This window comes from Pestalotiopsis fici (genome assembly GCF_000516985.1).
Source record: "Pestalotiopsis fici W106-1 unplaced genomic scaffold PFICI_Scf_4, whole genome shotgun sequence".
NCBI lineage: Eukaryota > Fungi > Ascomycota > Sordariomycetes > Amphisphaeriales > Sporocadaceae > Pestalotiopsis > Pestalotiopsis fici.
Window position 1 is genome coordinate 1,985,447 of NW_006917094.1, and position 25,638 is coordinate 2,011,084.

Genomic DNA, 25,638 nt, shown 5'->3' on the forward strand with positions numbered 1-25,638 from the left:
AGGGCAGTCAACAAGAATATGGAACTGGTCCTTAGCCCACCTGTGCAGAACCTCGCGCGCCTGTGGCGCGCCACAAGCCTTGACGCACAGGTGCCGGAATGCCATGAAGACAATCGTATCTTGGCTGAAATGAATATTCCAGGAGGCCTGGATCCCAACCACCTCCTAACCAGGATAGCATGGCTTTGCGATGGTGGAGACAAGTTCGTCACCATCGACAAGAAGGATCATGGTTCGTTCTTCAGGTCAATCCCATTTGCAATTCCCAGCATCATTCGCTCGATGAACCCCTTGAGTACCCAGACTATTCGTGTTGAACTTTGCGAGCCATGCTCGCCCAAGTTCCCAGACGTCTACTGGATTTGCGAAACTGAAGGCGGCGTCTTACAACCCATACATAAACCCGATGATGTCGGTAGATATGAGGACGGGTTGAGAAAGCAAGCTCCGGCATTGGAGATCGCGGCTAGAGTCCCTCCACACGACCGGGAATCCAAGAAAGAGAGACCTTTCATGTATGTGAGATTGAGCCTCAACACATCAAGAATTGCTCACCGCGCTCTGTCATGCTTGCCGAGTATCGACGGCGCACTTGCAGATCTGGCTAGCCCAATCGTCTTGAAGGCATTCACCGAACCAGGACATTCCGACTCGCTTGTCTTCAACCTGAAGCCGTTCTCAGAGTCTATCCCGACGCTTCCCAGCCGTCTTGGGCAAGAGCAAGCCCAGCCGCCGCATTTCCCGCCGTCTCTACGTCTGGACCCGAAGCAGTTGTCGACAGTCAAGTACATGATTGATCGGGAAAACTCGCCCCAAGCTTTTACCGAGCGAGAGGATGAAGAAGAAGTAATGGATGGGCTTCCTCTGCGCGCAGTGGGACGTGCTGAGCGCGAGGTCTATTGTGCCGGAGGAATCATTGCTGACAAAGTCGGTGCCGGCAAGACGGTAATGACCCTCGCTTTGATCGACCTCCAAGCAAACCATGACGATTCTGGCTACAAGAGACGAGCTGAGCAGGAGGCCAGCTTGGGTGCCAAGGCACTCAAAGCGACTCTGATCATTGTGCCCGAGCACATTATTGATCAATGGCAGAATGAGGCCTGGAGATTCCTTCGAAATCTGGCCGCAGATGATCTCCTTGTTCTCAGATCCCCCAAGGATCTGACATTGTTTGTAAACCAGAAACGTATTCGCAACGCCAAGGTTGTCATTGTCAACGATAGTCTGTTTGGAGACAACCAGTACAGGGAGGAGCTTGCAAAATCTTCTGCACGAAGTGTCATCACGGGCACCTCCAGGGCTGACAGCACAAAACTCCCTTACCCCGAGCGAACATATGTCGAGTGGCACCGTGCTTGTGTGCGCAATCTTCGCACGTTCCTTTCCGCATACCTTGAGTCAGGAGCAAATGAACATGCACGCAAGGGTCTGGTACGCACTATGGAGGGCGCCTACTCTGACTTTCAAGCAGAGAATCGTGATTTGGTCGCAGAGCATGTCAAGGAAAGCTCTCGGTGGGCAGTTCCGGGCCAGAAAACGAAGAAGGCGGCATCTACAGGAAACACAAAGCCTCGCAAATTGAACTATTCCAAAATGTTCTTTGACGCCTACATACTATTCGAGTACTTCAGCTGGTCTCGAATTGTTTGGGACGAGGTCAGCTACCGCAACATTCATGTAGCGCAGTTCCTTTCCACCGCAAAGACCGAACACAAATGGCTCCTCTCGGGAACTCCGCCCCGCCAGACTCTTGCCGACATCAACTACATGGCCACAGCTTTGGGAATCTCTTTGGTCAGACCCATTGACCTTCGCTTGGGACTCCCTGCCATTACCAACGGGCCCACGCTGTCAGTTCGCACCCAGGCCGAGGATTGCTTGTCTTATGGACGCTTGAAATCAGACAAGTTTGTCAAAGACCGTCATGAACAGGCCGAGCATTTTCTCAGAACCTTCTCCATCTCCAATAATGCCGCTGGCCTGAATGTTCAGGTGCATGAGCATGTCATCGTCTGCGCCCCAAGCCAGGAGGAAAAGGCCGTCTACTTAGAGACGCAGCAAGTTTGGCGCCGGGCACAGATGAACCAGGACTACCTGGACAAGGAGAATCTGGGAATCGCGCTGCACGCTGTTGGCATTACGCCAGGCTCGGTCATCCCAGATGACCTCAGCTCAAAGGCACTGAGCTACGCAGCCTCTCTCCCAACCTTTGGCAGAGATGGCAACCGCACTCACCTGCAGTTGACTGAAAACCGCCAAGAAGTCCTTGAGAACACCAAGAAGTACATTGGACAACTATTTCGTCTTCTCTTGTGGCTAGCTAGACGTCTAGAAAAGTGCTCAACGGCCAAGGGAAAGGGCAAGAGATCGAAAGAGACCGATGACTCAGCAGCCGTGATTGAACCTCTCCTTCGAATCATCCGCAGACTGCAAAAGGGCGACGTCAGATCTTTTGGAGGATCCTATCCATACATGGTTCTAGTGCATGCTCTGATGCCTGATGTCGACGACAAGATCAAGGCCGATTTTGTGAGAAAAGCCTCCCAATGCATGGGTAGCTTTGATCTTGCTCAACTTCAAAAGGGCAAGGTAGTCTTCACGTCGTCTGTTGAGGACAGGAGCCTCTTGAAGAATTTCTACGAGAATGAAAAAATTCTTTGGACGGACTTTTACAGATTGGAGCCTATTCAACTCGATGATATGAGTGAAGACGACGTAACCGATCTGATCACCGAGTATATGTCACGAAACAACGATCAAGGACCTGAGGAGATCAGCTCATACATCGACAACGCGAAGGACTATGAGTTACGTGACAAGCTGCAACAACTTTTCCCGGAAATTGAAGACAAACAGAATGCACGCCGTGCCACGTCTATCGATGGCAAGAAGAACATTGAGCAGGAGCAAGCGATTTTGTCCAAGAAGACAAACCAAGAGCTCGAGGCAGAGGCTCGCGTGCGAGGCCTGAAATGCAGCAAGCCTATTAAGAAGGCTGAAGTTCTACAGCTCATCAAAGCCCACGAAGAGGGTGGCGCTGGCTACAAGAACTACGAAAATTGCACCGATCCTCGAGCTCTGATGCCATTCGGCCCACCCCCAATGCTGGGTTCCATGGTCAGAGTACGAGGCGCCAATGTTTCCGCCACTGAGAATGCTTTCAAGGAAGCTATCAACCTTTTCGTTGATGCTATTCAGCTTCTAGAAACGCATGGAAACCAGGTACAACGGGCCAAGTTGTTCCAGCGTGTGAACAGCAATTGGGACTTTGAATGCTTCCGTTGCGGTTCCAAAGATGATCTGACGGCAAACCTTCTATGTGCACATGTCATGTGCCGAAGCTGTATTGCAGATAAGGAATACTGTGGCGATGGCCACGAACGAACTACTGGATGCCGTTCTATCATAGAAGGCAACGTCGTGGACTTGGCAAAACTGTTCACCGAGCGTCGAGACTTTGCTCAGACAGAGCAACGCCTACCCAATGTCCGCCGCAACTACTCCAGCAAGGTCAATTGTGTCATTGATTTGATCCAGCGGACTCCCGCAGACGAGAAAGTCGTTGTCTTCACGCAGTATACAGACCTCATCAAGGAGCTCTTGGATGCCATGAAGCACAATAGCATTACAGCCAGAACCACCACAAACCTTCCGGGCATCAGCAGTGTATCATGCAGAGCCAGTGGCACTGTCGAGGCTTTCCAGGATGACCAGTTTCGCGTCCTTATACTAAAGGTCGATGCCCCCGAGGCTGCCGGGAGCAACCTGGTCGTCGCTAATCATGTCATATTTGCGACGCCCCTGGCCACCAAGGCTCAGGACAACTACGACTCCTGCATGGAGCAAGCCAAGGGACGCTGCGCCCGTAGAGGCCAGACAAAAGATGTCCATTATTACCACTGCGTCGTCGATGGCACCATTGAGGTGGACATGCTCGAGGCTCGAACCAACAAGCGCGTCCTGGTGCAGCCTGGCCAATGCCTGGGCGAGCTGGTGCCGATTCCCGGTTGCTGCAGTGGTCTCGGCTCCTGTGGCGACGCGGAATGCCAAAAGACCCGTGTCAATTCTCTTCTGCGCCCACCCGAGATTTGGAAGGCCCTTGGCGAGGTGGACTATGCTACCATGGCTGCACTCGGACAGTCATCTACCGTCAAGGATGCCACCGTTGGCAGAAACGATCTGACCATGTCCAACGATGGCGACGCGATGGACGTCGATACGGACGCCGATACGGATGTCGAGATGTCTGAGCGCACTGCCGGAGAGGAGGTTCCCGACAATGCCCAGTTTGTGCTCCAACGCCAAGTCAGCACGTACGGTGGTCTCACAGCGCTTGATGTTGCTCGTATTCTCGCGGACAATTAACGTTCCAAACAAACATGAACCTGTTGGGGAGGTGGATGAGTGGAAAGATCTCGAGATGGAGGATCTCAAGGAGATGGGATATATCCCGAGTAGAGGTTCTGAGGAGGAATGACCTGAGACGGAATGATTTGATATGGAGGGCGTAGAGTTCACCTCATAATAGTCAAGTGTATCAACTTGACACAAGAGGATGTGCAAACTCACGCGAAGAGGGAAGAAAATAGAAAACAACCAGAAAAAAAAGATTGCTGTTCAACACAGCCCATAGGGTAGAATGACGGATAAAATCCCCTATAGATAAAACAAATAAAAGGTTCAACACCACCCAAAAAAGGTTCTTGCTTCAGATCTGTGACTTGTTTGGTAATTCACACATTCCATTATAACTTTGATAACCTAGCTTCCGAACCTAGTCTAACCGTGATGCTATTCTTGGCTGAGCCGCCCTCGAGCACAACCTCTTGGCAATCCTCCACCGGCACATCATTAGCAAACTGCGTCACGACGAAATCAATAGCGGTACCAGCTTCCCCGAGCGCCACCATGGGCGCATGCCACGTGCCGGCGCCATAGGTCACGGCCTGTCGACCAGTAGCAATAAAGGCCTGGACCCGGGTGAGATCCGGGAACCCGCGTCCGGGCAGCGCGCCCTTGCCATCAGTGGCCTCGGCGGGGGCGGGCAACTTTTCGTCACTACCACTACTCGACGGCAGCGTCGGTGCCACAATGACCAAGTACCGCGTGGACTCCCCGTCGCCGCTCAGCGGCGCAAAAGTCTGCGTGGTGAAAGGGTGACGCTCCAGAATCTTGACCTGGAACGCTCCCGTGCGCAGGACCTCGTCCCGGGCCCCCGAGACAAACATGGTGACGCGCGGCGTGGCGGCCTGGCCGCTCACCGCCTGCGGGTACAGGTCGCGGACGACGCCGAGTTGGCGGTACTGGATGGCGGAGCCTTGGTTGGCCGAGACGGCGCCGCAGGGGAGCTGGCCGGCGGCAATGGTGTCGGCTGGCGTGTTGTGCGGTAGCGACTTTGGCGATGGGTTGGTCAGGACGTCGCCATAGGGAGAAAAGGCGGCCCGAGTCAGGGGTACCGGTTTCAGGTGCAGAGTCTGCGGTATTGTAATGGTTTCGACAATCATGTTTGCTTTGGTGGTTTGGAGAAGAAATGCGTGGCGGTGAGCTAGCTGGGGCTGGGCGAGGAATGAAGACTTTTTTGGCTGGGAGATGAAGATTTTGATGTACTTGCTGGTAATGAATGATACCCGGGTAATGGACAAATTCCGGTTACGGATTTCCTGTCTTTCCCTTCCTCCTTCTTCGGCTACGGAATGTTTTGCGATCGGGGAGCGTCTGATAGCCAACGGGGCTTTAGGCTTGGCGACCGGATCGGACCGGACTAGGAACGCTGCATTGATCGGTATCATCGGCGTTCTCCGCGCGGTGACTTACAGATTATTTGTACCACAAGAGACCCGCTGCTCGACTTGGCATTCGGGCTATAGAAGAAGAGCATACATGGTTTACAGCAATGTCAGTTCCTATACTAAATCCAAATACATAGCATGACATTGCAACTTGAACATGCGTCCGCTCGTCTGCTATCCACAGTTCCGTAGTCACTCTTCCACTGGATAATGAATGTCCTTGACCTAATGGCATTCTCTCAGTACGAAACGTCGAGCTCTCTCAATATAATCGCGTGTGCATGTCCATATCAACGGTTGGGGCAATTTAAATCTTCAAAGCACTGAAATTGAGAATTCAGTACCACTACTATCAATTTGGCCACTGAATGGCGAGTCCGGCTTTTGGTGCGACGCGATACTAGTACGTACAAGATCTAGACATGGCTGCTGATTGGAACCGCTAAACCAAAATGTTTAAGCTTAACTGTAAGCTCTGTGATCGTCGACATGGCGAGGCGCGCCCTAGTAGAATGTCTCGAATGCTTCCTTCGAACATACAACGTCCAGCTTGTCGTGGGAATTAGCGCCGCCAGATTTTGCCGCCTTGTCTCGCGGAAATGTCGACCAATCTTGGAAAGCCCGGGCCGGACTGGACTGGGCCTAGGCCAGGCATCACCGCACCCGATGGATTGCGGCACAGCACCATAATGAGTCGACGGAAATGTAAAACTTAGTTGACGATGCGCAACAAACCAGCGGTCTTCAAACATATGATTTATTGACTGAAGTGACCCGTTGACTGGATTTCTACTCCAAGCTTGGGTATTCTACCCTTTCTTCGTCTGCTTAAGCGCTGTCGTGATTAACATTTGCAGCAGTCTCCCACCCCTTATCGTACTCGTATCCAGTATACACGCGTCAAAAGCCCGTCTGTTTGTGACGCATTAGCAAACGACTCTTTGAATCAGCATGGGTTTCAGCTGCGGTCTCTTTCACAGGCGGCCGGCACGCCAAAGTGTCCCGGCCGCGAATGCGCAAGGGCAGCAAAGTCAGCAGGGACAGCAGGGACAGAGTGATCTACAGGACATTGAATACACCCCCAGGACATCCTATGCCAGCTCCCACAACGAGGAGATCACCACGACTCGGCAGCATGCCATGGCTGGCCGTGCTGGCCCCGCTGCTCCTCAAGCAAACGTTCAGAATCCCGAGCTGGCCGGTTACTACTCGCCGCCCGCGCCTCGCCCAGCTCCTCCACCTCGACCTCGGGCACCGTACAGGCCGCCGCAGGAGCTGAGCGGATTTTATTCGCCGGGGTCATCGGCGGCACAGCCGTCGCAGCAAGGGACATCTCAGAGACAGGCGCCGCTGGTCAATCAGGCGAGAAACCCAAAGCCTACAATGTATACTTGAAAGCATAGAGCTCTTCAGTTTGGTATGGTTCAAGCGCATCCGGATAATTAGTCATTGTGATATCAAATATTAAATCCATTACTAAATAGTCCACCCAGTGCAGCCAGAAGCTGGTAGAAGACCTTTGCCTCTATGAGAAAAGCGCAAGATGTTGAGATTGATAGTGGACCATTTAAATTGAGTCCAAGAGCAAGAGAATAGACAACTAACTAAAAATGACTGCCAGAGAGAATCATGAAGAACAAAACTCTGCAGGGTCAATTCAGTGTTCGATGATATGAAGAGAGCAATACTATTAGAAATGGACTGGGAGCGAGAGGGCAGATTGCACTGATCGTGATTTATTTGACAGTGAACGCCGTATGAAGTATGGCAAAGGTAAACTATTATTCACATTGAACAATGACCAACGGCCACAGAGCCGTGCAAAAAGAAGAAATCTTCCATCCAAGGTAAACAGCTAGGTCAGTGTGCACAACAACAAGAATTTTTGGTGACTTGCCAAAGTGTTTCCTAGTTGTCACAACAACCAGAAAACTACCCCTCGCTTGGGCTGCAAAAACCAGCAAACGCATTGCCCGTGAAGTTTTTTTTATTTCATCCGCACACTTTCAACTCTGCAGAACAATCAAGTCTGTTTGGGTCACAGCCCACCAGTTTCCCCTTTTCCCAATACAAAATCACAGCTGGCTCATCGCCGACAGTAAAACAAAAACTCTCCCACTCCCCTCTCCAAGCCATCTGCAATCTTTTTGCAAATATGGCAGACACAGGCAACGGCGTCACAGGCGCCGACTCTAACAACATTGCCGGACTCATGCTGGCTTCTGTTGCAGGTCCTGCTACTTTGTCGACTCGAGCCCTCAATCCCAACGACCAGCACCGCAACAACGCTCCCGTCGCAGCAGCTGAGAGCTCCAAGCCTGGTGGTTCAGAGGTTGCAGAGACGGCCACCATCCCATCTCCATCAGTCGCCGACGAGTTTGACGATTCCAGCGATTCCAGCGATTCAAGCGCTACAAGGCCCGTCGTTGCTAATCAGCCCATCACCCCGCAGTCCACTGGCAACAACGAGTCGCAGCCTGCAAACGGCACTGTTGACTCAACTTCCCATCTAGCAGAGGACCCCTGTCACTTTCCACGAGTCCTTCCCGACAATCTTGACGATCTACCTGAAGAATCTTGGGACGCTGCATGCGACGTTCTAACCATTGCAGGAGAATTCCTTTCGATTATTGGACATCCTCCCGTCCCGTGGGATCCCAACGTCGAATTGGGGGAGCCGTTACAGGGCCCCTTCCTCCCCCTTGGCAGCAGCTGTGAACGCCCCATAACCTGGGATAATTACCTCATTCGCGGTGATTCTGGACCGCGTCCTGTCATACACATTAAAGCAAAGAGACCCGGTGCCCCTGATATCCAGCTCAAGATCCATTGGGACTATCAGGCCGAGTGTATCAACATGACCGAAGAGGAGTTCCCCGAGGCTCCGGCTGCTGCTGCTGAGCAGACCACTACTACAGCTGCTCCTGCCAATGCATCCGTCGAGCCCGAGCCCGAGCCCGGGCCCGAGCCTGTTCAGCAGCAAGCAGAGGCCCAGGCAGAGGAAGAGATCAATCCTCACTCTCTCCCCGAGATTCACCATCAGCCGCGATCTGCTGCCCCTTCTCAGCCTGCTCTCGGACCTCACGACCCCGCCAATCCGGCTGCACGCCCTCCGAACCAGCGAAGCTTCATTTCCCAGAGCCAAGCCCACTTTGTCTCTAGTGCTCCTACTCCCGTCTTTGTCCAGTAAGTCTTGTACATCCAAAATAACCTTGATGACAGATTCATGACTGACATGTATCAACAGCCAGCAGTCTCCCTTCGTCGTCGGACAGCCCATGCCCATGATCTACGGAGTCGGCCAGCAGCCCCAGCAGCAGTACTCCATGCCCTCCTTCATGGCTCAGCAGCAGCCCGGCGGCGTCATGGGCAATGAGCCCTACCTGCTCATTAACCCGCCCGTGGTTTCCCCCGGTGTCCAGGCTCCTCCTATTGGCACCGGAGGTTGGTGTAATTACACAATGTTTTCTTCTTTTTCGTCTGAGCATTCAGCTAACTGATTTTCCCTTTCAGGCTATCCCAACTGGCGCCAGTCTCCCTTCCACAATGGCACTGCACACTGGCGTACCAACCCGCCCATCATTGTCGGACAGCCCGGTGCCCAGCCTGTCTTTATGGGCGGCCAGACTCACAACGTCATCATGTATCGCTGAAAGGACATGACTTCATCAACGGAGGACACACAAGGCACGAAGGGATGCAATGGATGGTAAATGGTTTGATTTGAGAGTTTCGTGTGTGAGGGTCATGGCAAGTGTGCCTGCAATGATTTGGCAATGATGCCAGAGAGCTCATTCGTTTCTGTTTTCTTGTTATTGTTTGCGTTTGACAATTGATGCCATGGACTGAAGGTAGAAGGAGGAGGAAAAAGAAGACAGTTGAGATAGACCTAGTAATTCGCCAAAGCCGAGACTCTTCTCCGGCGCGTACAGGAGAAATGACCATGTGTGCGACCCCTCTTGAAGGCCTTCGTGTTTTGCTTCGCCTCCCTTGAAGATGATAGCTTGCCTTTTTCATCTCTCCATCCGTTGATGACATGTTGCTAATGCTTCTCAATAAAATCAAAAAATGAAAAGAAAAGAAAAAAGGAACAAGAAGAAAGGAAGGGGTGTGATCGGGAGGGCATTGCCATTTGCAGCATATACGTTTTTCAAGAAGCTGTCACCAAGGACATCGTATTTGAAATTGCCAAAGCAGTGGCGAGCTGTCTGAATCCAACAACGATATTTTGGTCAACACAGGGAAGATGACTGCCAGGTTTGCATATCTTTGATCCTCTTCGAATATACGACCATTGTATCTGCTTCCTTACCCGTCATTTGGTCACAAGTTTCTATACTCCATTTTGCCAAACCTGAACGGTAAAGGTACCGGGTTGGCCAGGAGCAATCATTCCATGACACCAGACCGCAGGGGCCGGTTCGAAGAAATGCCCGTGAACATACTTGTGAGGACTAATAGCAGGACAAAAGATATCCATTCGTTCCACGAGTTGAATATCCGCCGAAGATAAACCAATATGTTCTCCAGACTCGGTTTTATCAAGCAATCAGGAGTGTTAATGGCCATGTTCCAGTACAGAGTACTGAGTACCAAGGTACATCTCTAGTGTATATTAAAAGCGGGACCAGAGCACTAGTGCCGCACGGCGTGCTTTCAAGGTCACGTGATAAGTACTGCCTTTGCTGTCAAGTGGAGACAGAAGGGTGCTCGTTGGTCCGTGCTTCTTTGAGTCGCTGCATCAACTCCAAACTCCATCGCATCCCAGCCTCCTCTTTCACCATTGACACATCAACAATCCGATGCATCAACAACAACGCGAGCGCATCGACGACTTGACAACTATACGATAAGGTACCCATTCCGCCCTTTCTGATTTCGACGGCGCTGTATTTACACGGCCATGACCACTCCTACTGGCTCCTACTCACCGTCTACGGCCGGTGAAAGGCCCAGGGTCTTGGTAGGGGGATGATGTTCCGAGTCCGCTTGCCTTTTGCTTGCCGACGATGAAGACGGAACAGACTCCCCCGTCAGTGCTACTGCGTCGTCTGTCCGAAACTTCTGTCTTTCTCTCTCTACTGGTAGAGGTGTGGGATCCTACGTATACTACGAGGCTGTCCGCGACATTCGCCTTTCGCCCTTCTTGCGCTCGGAAACTTGGAGTCAAGGCTGCTCCTCTGCTTAGAAGCCTGGGCGGGTGGGACAACCGTCAGCCCGTGTGCGCATGCATATGGGCGACGGGGGCCGAGTTATACAACTCCCATTTCTTCATGTCTGTTTCACATCGTCTTTGCTGATTAAACATGTACAGGGTATGGTCGACCTCGCGGCGCCTCCAACGCCGTCCGCGTGCGGCTCTGCAGACAACAAAACAGAAGAAGAAAATATTTCACACATCTCGGCTGGCTGGCACCGCCCTGTCCGAGCTGACTGGCAGGGTGAGGATGGGCAGTCTCACAGTCTGCCGGGTCTAGCTCTCAGCATCTACCATGATTCCGGCACAAGAACTGCATTCTTCAAATTACAAGCGAGAGTCGACATCAAGGGATGCAACCACTATCTGTTTTATCTCCATATCGCACCAGAAGGCGTTGAACAACTGGCCCTATGCAGTCCATTGACAACAGACAATGAGTCGACACCAACCCATCTAGAGCGTGCTTTGCGCTTTCAAATAAGCCAGCCAGCTGTACTCGTCTCGCCTTGTTGGCCATGTCAGCCCAAAAATCCTGAATCGGAAACAAATCTGCATCTACTTCAATTACTCGGTCGGGCAACTGTCTTTACGCTGAGATTCGGCATCCCGTGCAGGACGATTCCAGATGCTAGCTTTGTGGCTCTATCCGATGCATTGACGTCCAGAACCTTGAAGTCAAATTCTGATCAAGCCAACATTCAAAGATATTATCGAGGCCAGGGCGGGATTGCCATCAATTTGACTGATGCATCGACCACTGCTGCGACAGGGATACATCAAGAAAATCGTGCAGAACCTACTAGCCAGGCAGAAACCATTGATCAGCCACCTGCCTACGACCAGGCCGTGATAGAAAAGTCTACGTCGGACCCTCTCGTCTACTCGCCACCAAGCAAGAAACGGAGGCGAGACAGCCCCATTATTGAACGAGACGAACTTTTTGCACAGTCTACCAAGTCTTTGTACGAGGACCTGAAGCAAATTGTTGCAGAAAACATCCGACTTGCACAAACTAACGAAGCCAATATGGTCCTCTTGCGCTCCAAGTCTGAGCAGTTTGAGAAGACGGTGGCAGAACTGAAGGACGAGAATCGTCAGCTGCGAAATTGCATTGCTACCATGAGTGATAAATTAGAAACCCTAGAACAGCGACTCGTTTCTGCAGGTGAAGAGCTAGACCGTAAAGTTGACCTGTTGGAAGATCGGGTCACTTCCCTAGATGCATGGACAGAAGATCATGAGTGCGATGCCGAAATAGTCAAGGATCTAGCGCGGGAAGTCATTGAAGAAGATTCAGAGGAACTTTTTAACCGCCTAATTGCAAGGTTAACAGATAGACTTCAGGGTAGTTGATGAATAAAACATGTAATCAGAGGAACATGGCATTCGATGCCTCTAGCCTGCAAAGAGTTGAACAAATGAAGGCATTTGGCTTGTACAACTTTATAACTTGTCGACCGACAAAACATGCATAGCCCAAGTGCCTGTTATCCGTAACTTGGGCACAAGAGCAGCTGCGAGTTATAAACCAAGCAGTTATTCGGTTTCATCGAGGTGATGCAATTCAGACCTTCGTGTACACGGATGCTAGTGGTCGCCCAATGAGTTGATGAGTTTCAACGCCCCTGACCGACTCCAACAGTCCTGGACTCCTTGTTATAGGCAGCCACTTATAGGGCCGCTCCATGCCCATCAATTGCCGATTCCAGCGTATCGGATCGCCAGGCGACGTCAGAACGCAAGGATCCGGGTCGTGTCCCAAACCACCAAACATGGCGGGAATGACGTGAAGGGTGCGAAATAAAGAACTTTCAAAGCAGGCAAGATGTGGAATGGTAGATGCTCTCGTTGAAAGATTCACAGACCTTCTCTCCAGTCTCGAGATTATAGTACAACATATGCCTTCCGACAAGGAAACACCAGACCATTATAGTTATTCAGCAGTTACGCAAACGTTCACCTAGAATCTGATCAAATAATCATCATGAGTGCAATTACACAAACTGCGGTCCATCGCATTGGCAAATGGACTGATGCCAAGTTCAACAAGAAGCCATCATTGCAACAATATACCAGCTCACCAGCTCAAAACACGGCAGATAAATACAGTGGGCATTCACAGGTAAGTAGGATGTATTGTGTTCCAACATCGTTGGATGATTATTTTCATTGTAGGGAGGAAGTAGTGTCGAACAAAAAAGAAGAATCGTAATCACTTAATAACACATGAAATAGGAGGCATGGCAACAAGACTCTTCCTCCACCCATCCGACACCAACGCCACCATCACCAAGGACGCTAGAGCTGAAGCCCCAAGGCCACACCATGGTCTGCACGTCCGAGTACGGACCGCTGCTCACCATCACCTTTACCTCCAACTCGATCGGCAACGACAACGACGCTCCGCACCTCATTGCCCTGCGCGGCAACGCCGCCGGGCCGCAGATCGCCTCGGCCCGCTTCCACCAGTGGACGAGCACCAAGACGGACCTCGAGCTGCACGGGCAGACGACCAAGGTGCGGAGGGAGATGCACAGCGCGACGGGCCTGGGCAAGATCAAGTGGGAGCGCGACGGGACCAAGGGGATGAAACTGACGACGGCGGCTGCCGGTGGCAATGGAGGACGCAAGGAAGTGATTGCGCGGTTCGGCGCCACGCACAAGAGTAGGCGGAACCGCGGCTCGGGTCAGTTTGACCTTTTACAGGATGGCATGGGCACGGCTCAGCTGGAGGAGATTGTGGTCTCGTGTCTTGTTGAGCGCGAGCGCATGAGGAGGGCGGGCGAGCTGGTCGAGGATGGAATATGGGAATTATTCATGGCCAGCATTGGGCTTTGAAGAATATAAATTCGACCCCTATCTTCCTTTTGTGCTTTTCTCTGCTCGTAACATGGATATGAAAGGTGCTCCATGGCGCTTATTACTATTTGAACCAGGATTCCAGGCTGTTCATCAAGAAAGAGTTGGTTGTTGACCTTTTTCCTATTCAGAACAGACCCGGCAAATGGTAAAGTTGCCGGCTCGGTATAACATGTCCATTTCTATTGTTATTGTTGTCGCGGATGCTTGTTGGTGGAGTCCCTGCCGGAGCTGCGACCTTCCTTGAACGAAGCGCCGTATTGGTGATGGGTATGGACGTGATACCAAACCGTCAGGACCTGCGCCGCTGTCAGACGTAAGCCAATCAGGTCATGTTCTTGGTGGTCAGGCCCGGTGAGATGCGTCTGTACGTAGGTATCGTGGACCTTTTGTCCAGCAAGTCCTTTTTTTTTTTTCTTCTTTTTTTTTAAGAAGGCGGATCGTCTGATCCTCCGGCGCAAGGGGTGATGAAAACATTGACCCGCGTCGATGAGAAAATACAAACTGTGCCAACATTCTCCATGCATATATAAAGGTGCACGAAACCACTGTGCTATTTGTATCCCTTGGGATCCATGACTCCAACTCGCCGAGTATAGACAGGATTGATATCATGTTGGTTCTTTTGGACCTGCCAAATTGCAACCTAGTAGCAACAATTGCGATGTAGTCGCACTCTGACACGTCGTGATTTAATATGTAAGCCAGCAAACTGACTCTTGTCTGCTCACTCATTTGTGTCCATGCAGAAAATAAGAAGCCAAAGAAACGAAGAGACAGATAGCGCAACACTCCAATCTCCTAGAAGTCAACTTACTTCCACGAGCAAGACTTTCTTGTAATGTCATCCGAAACACCCAGACTCAGTGCCTGGCAGGCGTTGCTGCAACCGGTTCCGAGGCTTCGACAATCCATGGCAAATAGGAACCTGATCTCGAAGCCAACGACAAGTTTAAAAGTGTCGAGCCGCTACAGACACAGGCGCAACATCCACGAGAAAGTATATCAGAAAGGAGGTGGAAAATCATTCTCTGTACAAATCTATTGCTATCTATGATTGGCGGTACGTGAATCATCGACTGCCTCTTTTTTGGCTGGTATCAATTCCAGCTGGCTCATGCGGTCTCGACAGGCTACGATACAAGTAATGTTGCCAATGTACAGGTTTCCGTGTACCGTGCCTTTGGCCATATTGAGCTCCTACCTTGGCTCAGCCTTTCATACTCGCTCATCAGCGTGGCCGTGATCCCACTCGTCCGAAAATTTACCTTGTTCTGTGATTTAAAGTGGATGGGACTTTTGTCATGTCTGCTCACCTGTGCTGCGTCGGCACTGGCCGGTGCTGCTCCCAACATTGAGTCCGTCATTGCCGGGCGCGTTCTCATGGCTGTCGGGTCCGCGACGTTGTATCAGGTGTAAGTGCTGCAAGTTATGACTCTTGACGTACCATGATCCCGAATGCTTATAGTAGACTTTAGCATGCTCTGTTACAACGTGATATTCGCTCGACCGTCCGAACTTACGATGGTACAGGCACTCGTTGCCATTTCATTCGCCATTGGCCTGGTTGCGGGCCCAATCATTGGCGGAGCTTTTGCTGAGAATTAACACACGACTTGGAGATGGGTATGGCTTTTTGTTCATATGCCAATGTGCTAAAGTTGACAGCATACAGGCTTTCTATGTCATCGTACCGGTCGTGGCTGCGGCTTCGTCGCTTGTCCTACTATATCCATCTTACCGTCTGCCTACCAACAAACCCGCACTTCAACACCTCCGAGAGATTGATTGGGTCGGCTGTCTGCTGTGGGTGGGGATCTTTGTAATGTACGGTTTCGCTGCCGTGTTCTCGGGGTCTGTGTGGGACTGAGTTCAGGCTCAGTCATTGCCATATGGACCGTTTTGGGTCTGGCCATATGCGCATTCACAACTCAGCAGTACTTGAACCTCTTCACCACACACGAGCATCGAGCGATCCCATGGAAGCTCTTCTCAAACAGGTCCGTGGCATTACCGATGCTTTGTGTGTGGGTGGCGGGCGTAGTGTACGGTGCGACGCTATACTATACCACGATTTATTTTGCCTTCACCCACGGTCATGGGGCACTGGCTGCGGCAGTACGGCTTCTCCCATTCATTGGCGTCTTCATTTTCATGATCTTCCTCGCCGGCACATTGCTCCCCGTCGTACGATACTACCAGGTATTTTTCCTGATTGGCGCAGCATTGATGCTCATCGGCGGTGGACTGCAGCAGACAATTACTTCCCAATCGTCCGAGGGCAGGGTAATGGGATACGAAACCATCGTCGCTGCTGGTGCTGGACTGATGTGGCCAATTTCTTTGCCGATTGCGTCGACAGTCTTACCACCTCAGGACTGTATGGACGCAGCAGCTCTGTTCAACATGGGACAGATGGTAGGTATCTCCTTTCTCTAGCCATGTCGGGCGCCATTTACGAGAACCTTGGGTTCCAGCTGGTTGGCAAAGTCGTGACAGATCTCAACCTCTCGCACCATGACATCCGCGAGCTCCTGTCGGGGGCTGATTCGACAGCTACATATTTTCTGAGCCCGGATCTGCTCGCTCTTGTGGTCGAGGCCTTCACCAAAGCTCTCGTGAGCTGTTTCTACCTGACTCTGGCTGGCAGCGCTGTCGCTTTCATTGCCGCTTGCTCTATAAAATTCGAGGCACTGAACTTTGGAGGAATGGCGGCTCAAAGGCAGGCGACGGCCAGCGCCGAACAGGGAGGCAAGACCGAAGCTGCTGCGTAATCACTTTGTCATTGTTCTAGTCACGGGGTGGTTACACCTTGCGGAGATGGTGAGAGGTGACGCGCAGCTGGAATCAGTGGAGGAGGGGCGTTTGCGGGGGATACCCCAGAAAATCGGCTGACAGACAGCATCAGTCAGCATAAGACATCGTCGTAATGGTGGGACAATAGTGTAGTGTGAGTAGATTGCCGGTATGGGAATTGTCAAGATGCTGGAAACATCAGCAGAGATCTAGAATCGCATTGAGGATCTGATTTCGGCCGCGTGGGTTTTGGCTGCTTCTAGTGTAGTGTCCGCAATTGTGGCGCGGGGAAGGCCGAGACGGTCGGTGGTTTGGCACAGCGTGTTAGTTTAGCTCGTCCCCAGAACAAAGCGCTGGAATCTTTTCCTTTCCCCAGTTGCCAGGCCCAGATTTTACGAGTGGGACACGCTGAAAAATCTGGAATCCAGACGATCTCGTGACCTGAACAGCGACAATGGCCACCAGCTTTAGCAAACTGACACTAGGTAGCCGCAGACCCAGCAACGGTTGGGTCTGGACTTGGCGTCTAGAGGGAGCCTGCTAGGTAATACAAGTGTTCCGAACCTAGGTCAACAATAGTGCACGCGCCGACTGAAAATAGCATAGAATGTGTCAAAACGTTTTCTTCTCGTGTCACGTATTTGCTGCTTAATGTGCTGCTGGTATTTGTTGCGGACCCGAGGCAAAGGTTTTCCCTTCGCCTCTAGCTTTGTGCCACCCCGTTCGCAGAGCCGCAAAGTTGCACTGAGCGACGCCATCAATCTTGGCTGGCTGAACTGGGACCTGACTAGATCCCAATGCGGCCATGCTACTACAAATTACTGCTGCTTTTTTCTTTCACGTCACCTGAGTATAGCATCGGCCCTTCTAAGTTTCGTATACAGAGTGCAGAGCTGGCGGCCGACGCGCCGTTTCATGGGGGTTTTAATGGGCAGTGCAAAGGGCCAACCGAGGGTAACATGCACATGATTTCCCAGCTCTGATCCATCCCCAGTTTTCCCACAGAATGTCAAGATCCCAAGATCAAGTTGGCAGATTTGAGCGGCAAAGCGGCTCCTTTCTCTCTTCCCCATCATCCCACACGCATTGACAGAAAGAAAGTGGAGCGAGTTTTTTTTGGGTGGGATGGTTGTTGGATGCGTGGATGCCGCCCACTAAAAAGTAGGTGGTTTGACCGTTTTTGGCCAGAACTCACCACTCTTTTGGAACTCGTCTCCTTTTCACACTTGAGAAAAAAGGTCGGAATTTCCATTCGGCTCGGCTGATGCTATGGATCGTACGTGTAGGTAGTACTAGCGACTTTTCTCGTGGTCACCATGAGACCAGTGCCCTCCTCTTCGTAAGCCATTTGGTCGGTGGCTGCCGGATCTCTTCCATGACCAATTGCAATGCCCGACGTTCCGATCGTCCTTGAAATGAGGACCGCCAGGATGTGGCCGCTTACCTACGCAATTGATTCCATCCTTTGCCTGCCGCGGGCGGGCAGTTTCCAAGCGCATTTCAGCGCCGCGGTCGATCTATTCGCGACTGATGATCAATTCGGTGCAGTGTCTTGCGGAATTTTGTAAACCCATTCAAATGCACAAGAGAAGATGTCATGTACTAGTAGGTGATTATCGGTGTGCATTCTCGTGGCATGACTATTCCATAACCTATATCAATCTAGGGTGTGCATGCATACCTGATTGTGCATTGATCCGATTTGAGATGCAAGCGAGTGGCCCGACTGCGGCGACTTGGCCGAGAGTGACCAAGGAGGCTCACGACATTGCTACCTTACCTACTGTATACAAACAATCTCGCGTTGTCATGGGCCAAATTGTCGAAACTGCCTTTACCGGCGATCCGGATGGCGACTTGATAATACCTGTTTATTAAACACATTGGATTGGGTCCTTCCCCGCGTGATCGCTGATACCAGACACGACAAGTAGAAGAAGAAAAGCAAGTAATTGAGCCCTACCTACGGAGAATCCTCCAGACTGTTAATCGGGCCTAATATGCATGCGGCTTGCTTCAAGATGAAGCTGGGGATTTGAAGTCGGGGTCAATTTTTGAGGGGATGGGGAATACTCGGTGATACTTTTTGAACGGTGCCAAAAATCCCCCCAGATGGGGAAGCATCGAGAGCATCCCTTCTCGCGTGGCTTTTTTGCCCAGCGACAGGTTTTAAGCTTTTAGGTAGGAGCAGAGGGACCTGGATCCTGAACCGTGACCTTTGGCCCATATTGCGCCGATTATCTCCGAGCAACCCCTGTCCATAATACGTGATTTTTTGTAGCGTGTTTGTAGGATGATTCTGGTTTTTTCCGTCGTGACTTTTATCAATTTGCTTCATCCATCGGATGTGTACGGACATATAGAGTACATTGCTACGTACGCCATAACCGACAAGGCCAGGAATATATGACTGCATTGCATCCATCAGTCATATGGCCAATGAAAGCTGCATCCATGTCGTTGGGAGTATTACTAGGGGGTTGAGACGAATGTACACGCATGCTTGCTCCAATAGTTTCCAAATTGTTTATTCTTAGGGCCTTTTTTCTTCGCAGCCGACCAGACACACGGATCGTATCAGCGGCTCATACGATAAAAGAGAAGAAAAAAGTCATGGTCACGGGACATTTTCGTCCGATTATACAATGTACACGAGATTTTGGGGGAAATCATGATGACAACAATGTCTGTCAGCAACAACGTTACCCGCGTTTCGGCGATAAGTGGTCCCTGGAATCTTTTGGGGAGGGCCGTTGCCTGTAGCCGGTCGCTCGCTGTAAGGGTTTTCAGGTTTCGACCGTGCAGATACACACGTAGAGACAAGAGGAAAGTTTCGCATCTGAACGTGATCAACACAATCCCCACAGAAGATGCCCGGCTGTCGATAGATTCGGGGGTCTTCTCTTGATGCAGTCTCTGCTGTGGGACGAAGCCGTTACCCGCGTATGAATAGTGTACGTATACAATAGCTGAAGAAAAAAAAAAACGAGCGATGGGGCCTCTGCGCGGCACGATCACGTCTAGGGGTCGTGCGATTTCAACACGATCCCCATCACCCATTAAGAAAAAAGCCTTTTCTTTCTCTACTGTCGCGAAAGGGGTGATTTCTTGCGCGGTGGCAGATATCCGCATCAAATCTCCAGGAAAAATATTGAGCCCAAGCTGGCGGATACCGGATGATAGTCGAGACAGATTCTCGGTAGCGCGTCGTCGCTTCAAGTTCGGGACAAGAAACGTCAAGTTTGTTACGACTATTACAGAGCAAGAGCAAGAAAAAAAAAAAAAAAAAAAACTTGACCCAAGAAAGAAGAAGAGTATCCATCGCTAGTTGCCCCTTCTGGTAATGACCCCAGACCATGACCAATCAGCAGCCGAGCGCGGCCATACCGTGAGTCCCACCCCTTGCCCCGGACGGCGGGGACGGCGCCATTCCTTTCAGTTGATTGAGAAAACCACCGACAGTACGGCCGAGTTTCCACAGCAAGCCCACAATGAAGCCGAACGCGCACCGAGTCCATTACGACTGCACTCCAGGCGCAACCAGACACACCCAGTCACGCCAGTCACCCACCAGTCCAACCACGTCTCTGGCAACCTGGAAACGGGTGGAAAATCCACCGTAGTCAGGGACCCTCCTTGGTCTGGAGGCATCCCGATGGTGGGTTTCCAGAAGCTCAGGGCCCCCTCCCTCCCCATTTTCCTCCCACTGCTCGTCTCGAGGTATCATTTCGTGGGGATTTTACCTTTGTGGGTGAAAGTGAGTGCGTCCCCACCCATGGATTTTTTGGGGGAGTTTGATGATCTGGAGTCGCTCCCTGGCCACATGCGCGTGGTGCCCCGGAGCGTGGAGGTGGAGCCCAGCGCGCCCGTCCGATGAGTTCGAGTGTCGGAACCTACACACAGCTAGCAACTAGAGTCTAGCTGAGAGGGCCAAAGCAGTACGTACACACAATTCCCAACTCGAACCTGGGCCGACTCGCCTGGGCAGGCCTGGGCTGGCTGCCGCCGACCGAGGGAAGGTTTTCGAGGCAGGTAGCCGACCGAAATGACCGACCGGGTGTTGGGCTTGCTTGGGGGGTTGCAGAAGTTGTATAAAGGAGCCCGTGATGTCCGTTAGAGTTTGTGTTGTTCTACTCCCATCTCATCCCTCTCATCTCATCAATTCATACAGCCCTCGCGGTTGAGCCAAAGGTCCCCACTTTTATACTCTTGAGGACTCGAGTACTTATTATACACATCGCCAACAACGACAATAATTCTCGACAAGATGCCTGGTGGTGCTACTCCCACCCTCCACGCCACGGCGGACGTGAACCGCGTGGAGGCTCCCGTCACCTGGAAGACCTACCTCATGTGCGTCTTCGCCGCCTGTGGTGGTCTCTTCTTCGGTTATGACTCGGGTTACATTTCCGGTGTCAACGCCATGGAATACTTCATTCACGTCATCGACGGCCCCGATGCCACCGCCCTCACCACATGGAAGAAGTCTCTGATCGTCTCTATTCTCTCTGCCGGTACCTTCTTCGGTGCCATCATCGCCGGTGACATTGCCGAGTGGATCGGCCGCAAGTGGACTATCATCTCTGGCTGCCTCATCTTCCTCGTCGGTGTCGTCCTGCAGGTCGCTTCTCACGGTCTTGGCCTCATGGTTGCCGGTCGTCTCATTGCCGGTTTCGGTGTCGGTTTCGTCTCTGCTGTCCTCATTCTGTAAGCATATTTCGATCTATCATTTTTCCCTTTTCCGTCTGCCAGTTTGATTTCTAACTCTTTTGCTCTCCAACAGGTACATGTCCGAGATCTCCCCTCGCAAGGTCCGTGGTACCATTGTCTCCGGATACCAATTCTGTGTGACCATCGGTCTCCTCCTCGCCTCGGCCATTGACTACGCCACCTCCGAGCGCAACGACAGCGGTTCTTACCGTATCCCCATTGCCATTCAGATCCTCTGGTCCCTGATCCTCGGTGGCGGTCTGCTCTTCCTCCCCGACTCTCCCCGCTACTTCGTCAAGAAGGGCAAGCTCGATCTCGCCGCTACCGCCCTGGCCCGCCTCCGTGACCAGCCCGTCGAGTCCGACTTCATCCAGGATGAGCTTGCCGAGATCATTGCCAACCACGAGTACGAGCTGTCTGTCATCCCCGAGGGTGGCTACTTTGACTCGTGGTTGAACTGCTTCAAGGGTTCCCTGTTCAAGCAGAGCAGCAACCTGCGCCGCACTATCCTCGGTACTTCCCTCCAGATGATGCAGCAGTGGACCGGTGTCAACTTCATCTTCTACTTTGGTACCACCTTCTTCGAGTCCCTGGGCACAATCCAGAACTCCTTCCTGATCTCGCTCATCACCAACCTGGTCAACGTCTGCTCGACCCCCGTCTCCTTCTGGACCATTGAGAAGTTTGGTCGCCGCTCCATTCTCATCTGGGGTGCCCTTGGTATGATCATCTGCCAGTTCATCGTCGCCATTGTCGGTACCGTCCTCCCCGACAATGACAAGGCCACCACCTCCATGATTGCCTTCATCTGCATCTACATCTTCTTCTTCGCTTCCACATGGGGTCCTGGTGCCTGGGTCGTCATTGGGGAGATTTTCCCTCTTCAGATCCGCTCCCGCGGTGTCGGTCTGTCCACCGCCTCCAACTGGCTGTGGAACTGCATCATTGCCATCATCACGTAAGTTTTGTTCAAAATCAATCCGCTCCAAGTTCCTCATCGACTAACACATAATTCTTCCAGTCCCTACATGGTTGATGAAGACAAGGGCAACCTGGGCGCCAAGGTCTTCTTCGTCTGGGGTTCGCTCTGCACCTGCGCCCTCGTCTACGCCTACTTCCTCATCCCCGAGACCAAGGGTCTCACCCTCGAGCAGGTCGATGCCATGCTCGAGGAGACCATTCCCCGCACCTCGGCCAAGTGGGTGCCTCACTCGACCTTTGCCGACCAGATGGGTCTGGCCAACAAGGCCGAGCACGAGCACATTGAGAAGGAGAGCGTCTAAGGAGCTCTTCTCTCTACCCTCATGCCAAAACAAAGAAAGAAAGAAAAAAGTAAATCCGACAAAATACTATCCATCTTACAGAAGAATAGAGGATATAAAAAAAAAAGATACGGGAATGTATAACGAAGCATCTAGTAATGTGCTACGACGACATCAAAGCGGTAGAACCGCAAAGAAACAAATGATTTTTTGTATAATAAACAGACCAGATACCCTACACAGGAACTTCTCGATATAAAAGGGGGGAAGTGGCCAGTCTAGCGAAATTGGTGGCAGCAGCAGAAGTTGGATCCAATAGATGATTTATACTTTTGGATCAAAGATACCTCATAATTGATTATTTTCAAGAAGAACAAGTTCCAAACATTCCCACACTGTCTTATAATGTGCCCCGTTCTATCAATGTGGTGACCGTATATATGATAGATGATCCTCCAGATGGACGCATGGAATAATAAAACCTTGGATGGTCGAAGAGGATTGCATCTACTACAAGCTGCAAACCAAAGTGCTCCTGGAAAATGCTTCTCTCTCTTGTATCAATTTGTTCTCCTCCCTAAGGGGTCAGCTTGTTAGTATCCCACGTAGTAAGCCGGGACTGCAAATTCAGCGCGCTCCTCAAGGCCGCAATGGCCGCGTCCCAGTCCTCGGTCGCCAGGGACAGCGCGGCAATATTGTACATGCTCTTGACGAAGCGGCCGTGCGGCGTGTCCCGCGCCGCCGCGAGGACGGCCACCTCGATCCAGAGGAAGATGCCGAGCAGGGACTTCCAGACGCCGAGCGGCACGCGCCAGACCGCCACCCACAGCTGACAAAAGTCGTCGGGCGAGCACGTCTGGCTGAAAGGCTTGGTGGCTGCGATCGTCGTGGTATAGAGCAAGGCCGCCTGGCGGATCGACTGGTATAGGTAATCGGGGCTCGCCACGCTGTCTGACCTCTGGGGCTCATGGCTCGTGCGTGCTGAGCTCGCGGTCGACTGGTTTTGTTTTTCCTTTGCCTGTGGCGTACTGCTTGTCGAGGACGTTGCCGATGGCTCGGATGGAGGCGCGTCGTTTGGGAGGGCCTGTATACGACCATGTATCCAGTCCGCCGTCCACTTGAGTTTCTGCGCTTGCTGGGTGCTCGGGACCGCCGGCGTGGAGATGGCCAAGGCAATCAGGAATCGGATGTCGTCGAGGATCGACGCGGTTGTCGGATGCAATCCACTGAGGTGGACAGAGTTTGCAAAACTCAATGCCGATGCGACCAGGGGCGAGTGGTGTGAAACCCTGTGCTCCCCCGGCGTCCTGTCCTCGAACTGGAACTCTTTCCCTTCTTGCAGATACGGCGGTAGCTCGAAAGTAATCGCAATGCCAAAGTCGGTGCTGCTTCACTGTTAATGAGGCCAGTCACTTTGCAATGTCTGGTCTTGATAGGAAGAGTACACAATGATCATCTTGCTCAAGAGACCTTCGAGACCAAGATTCTGATAGCCACCACGTAGTTCGATCATATGTCGCATGCCCTTGAGGTGGGCGAGCAGCTCATGCATGTCGCCCCAATACCCTGTACAGGAATGGAATTAGCCTTTAACAGTTGCGAGCAAAGTGAAAGGGGTCCCTGGCAATATTCTGTCTTTCAGGGACGACTTACACTCGTCAGCAATCATTTGACACACTCCAGCAATAGATGCGTCACTGATAGCATCTTCGGTAGAACGTAGTCGATCATTGAGCATGCGGATCGTCTGGCCCTTGATGAGTATGGACTGCTGCTTGTCGAGGTGCCTTGTCTCGGTCAGGAAGCAGGCCACAGTGTAGATGGATATTTGAACGAGCAAGGGGTTCTGGATGCAAAAGGGCATATAGAGCTTGTGGTATGGGCTGTCGAGGTCCGGGTTTCCGTCTATGGAGGTCTTGAAACGAGAAAATAGCTTCAAAACTGCAAAATTGACATTCAATAATCAGTGCAAACCCAATCGATAGTGTTTGAAAGCTTACAGATTTCTAGAAGTTGCGTGTTGAGAGCCGTGGGTGTATAGGGCAAATTATGCAACGATCCCACAGGACTCGAAAGCGTAAATGTGGTGCCTCCCACTCCAACAAAGCTGTCCTGAGCATGACCGCCGGGTATCTTTCCCGGACTATGATCGCAGGATTGAAATATCTGGCCTGATATCGTGTAAGTATGTTCCAACAATCTGGCCGCAGCATGGAATGCATCCGAGTGACTCGTGCAACCCGGCTTACAGTCAGCCAGGCCACTTCCGCCGAGAGTTGCGTCGGAGCTCCAGGAAGGTACCGAGCTCGAAGGCTGGATCGGTAGGTCGTTCACGGACTGTAAGATTGATCCGGACCAACCTCCCTGTTCAATATTTGGTAAACTTCTATGTCCCGGCGGGGGTAGTAGAGATTGATCTCGCAAGATCGAGTGGCTTTCTGGATCGTATGCTTGTGCCACAAGAAACGTTGACGTATTTGGAAGTGACGTATGTCTGTTTCTTCAAATCTTCTTTTAGTGATGGTGGTATCTGGGCTTTCGAGTAGGTTACCAACTTCGTTTCCTTGTATTCGCAGTCTGGCTGAGGGAACCGGCGAGCACAGTTGCTACACGGTTGTCCTTGATTACACTATGTGCTGATCAGCTATGAGGAGAAGCCACAAAGGCGTGTTTGGTCTGTCATTGCAAGCAGGGCATTGGGGATCAGCGCAGTTCCTTCGACTATTTCTTCCGTATCAAGGAAAGAAGTCGATCGCGATGAGGTGATCAAGGCCGTGTCTCCGGAGTGGTAGCGGAGTAAGTAGCTACCAACGCTCCAAAAAGATTGATTGTACCAGGCCACATGCCTTTTGTTTCCTACGGCGACACTCGGAGCAGCTTGTCGTGATTCTTTCAGCTCGTGGTGCCTTGGTATTACGCGATTGTGCCATTTCAGACATAATAGTGCCGAATGAGTTTGCCGTTTTTGTCTTTATGGGGTCGTGTTTTGCTTCTCGCTGGCATGGGATCCTTCATCATGATG

General features: G+C 51.7%; 9 protein-coding genes across 9 annotated transcripts; 7 read left to right on the forward strand and 2 right to left on the reverse strand.

Moving 5' to 3' along the window:
- Positions 1-18: 18 nt before the first annotated feature.
- On the forward strand, positions 19-4,365 carry PFICI_06600 (uncharacterized protein; the record flags this gene model as incomplete). Its single annotated transcript, XM_007835181.1, has 1 exon — positions 19-4,365. The coding sequence occupies one exon, from the start codon at positions 19-21 to the stop codon at positions 4,363-4,365; it is 4,347 nt and encodes a 1,448-aa protein (XP_007833372.1).
- A 380-nt stretch (positions 4,366-4,745) lies between these two features.
- Positions 4,746-5,504, reverse strand: PFICI_06601 (uncharacterized protein; the record flags this gene model as incomplete). The annotated part of the gene is made up of 1 exon (XM_007835182.1): positions 4,746-5,504. One exon carries the CDS (start codon positions 5,502-5,504, stop codon positions 4,746-4,748), a length of 759 nt encoding a protein of 252 aa, XP_007833373.1.
- Positions 5,505-6,740: 1,236 nt separating this feature from the next.
- Positions 6,741-7,184, forward strand: PFICI_06602 (uncharacterized protein; the record flags this gene model as incomplete). Its single annotated transcript, XM_007835183.1, has 1 exon — positions 6,741-7,184. The coding sequence occupies one exon, from the start codon at positions 6,741-6,743 to the stop codon at positions 7,182-7,184; it is 444 nt and encodes a 147-aa protein (XP_007833374.1).
- Positions 7,185-7,944: 760 nt separating this feature from the next.
- Positions 7,945-9,442, forward strand: PFICI_06603 (uncharacterized protein; the record flags this gene model as incomplete). Its single annotated transcript, XM_007835184.1, has 3 exons — positions 7,945-8,975; positions 9,037-9,233; positions 9,303-9,442. The coding sequence occupies 3 exons, from the start codon at positions 7,945-7,947 to the stop codon at positions 9,440-9,442; spliced, it is 1,368 nt and encodes a 455-aa protein (XP_007833375.1).
- A 1,356-nt stretch (positions 9,443-10,798) lies between these two features.
- On the forward strand, positions 10,799-12,342 carry PFICI_06604 (uncharacterized protein; the record flags this gene model as incomplete). Its single annotated transcript, XM_007835185.1, has 2 exons — positions 10,799-11,008; positions 11,104-12,342. 2 exons carry the CDS (start codon positions 10,799-10,801, stop codon positions 12,340-12,342), a joined length of 1,449 nt encoding a protein of 482 aa, XP_007833376.1.
- Positions 12,343-12,973: 631 nt separating this feature from the next.
- PFICI_06605 (uncharacterized protein) lies at positions 12,974-13,827 on the forward strand (the record flags this gene model as incomplete). The annotated part of the gene is made up of 2 exons (XM_007835186.1): positions 12,974-13,111; positions 13,225-13,827. 2 exons carry the CDS (start codon positions 12,974-12,976, stop codon positions 13,825-13,827), a joined length of 741 nt encoding a protein of 246 aa, XP_007833377.1.
- A 1,074-nt stretch (positions 13,828-14,901) lies between these two features.
- On the forward strand, positions 14,902-16,622 carry PFICI_06606 (uncharacterized protein; the record flags this gene model as incomplete). Its single annotated transcript, XM_007835187.1, has 5 exons — positions 14,902-14,911; positions 14,981-15,263; positions 15,517-15,647; positions 15,725-16,266; positions 16,326-16,622. 5 exons carry the CDS (start codon positions 14,902-14,904, stop codon positions 16,620-16,622), a joined length of 1,263 nt encoding a protein of 420 aa, XP_007833378.1.
- A 4,289-nt stretch (positions 16,623-20,911) lies between these two features.
- On the forward strand, positions 20,912-22,637 carry PFICI_06607 (uncharacterized protein; the record flags this gene model as incomplete). Its single annotated transcript, XM_007835188.1, has 3 exons — positions 20,912-21,351; positions 21,428-22,312; positions 22,376-22,637. The coding sequence occupies 3 exons, from the start codon at positions 20,912-20,914 to the stop codon at positions 22,635-22,637; spliced, it is 1,587 nt and encodes a 528-aa protein (XP_007833379.1).
- Positions 22,638-23,193: 556 nt separating this feature from the next.
- PFICI_06608 (uncharacterized protein) lies at positions 23,194-24,736 on the reverse strand (the record flags this gene model as incomplete). Its single annotated transcript, XM_007835189.1, has 5 exons — positions 23,194-24,001; positions 24,062-24,182; positions 24,270-24,557; positions 24,617-24,622; positions 24,673-24,736. The coding sequence occupies 5 exons, from the start codon at positions 24,734-24,736 to the stop codon at positions 23,194-23,196; spliced, it is 1,287 nt and encodes a 428-aa protein (XP_007833380.1).
- Positions 24,737-25,638: the final 902 nt, after the last annotated feature.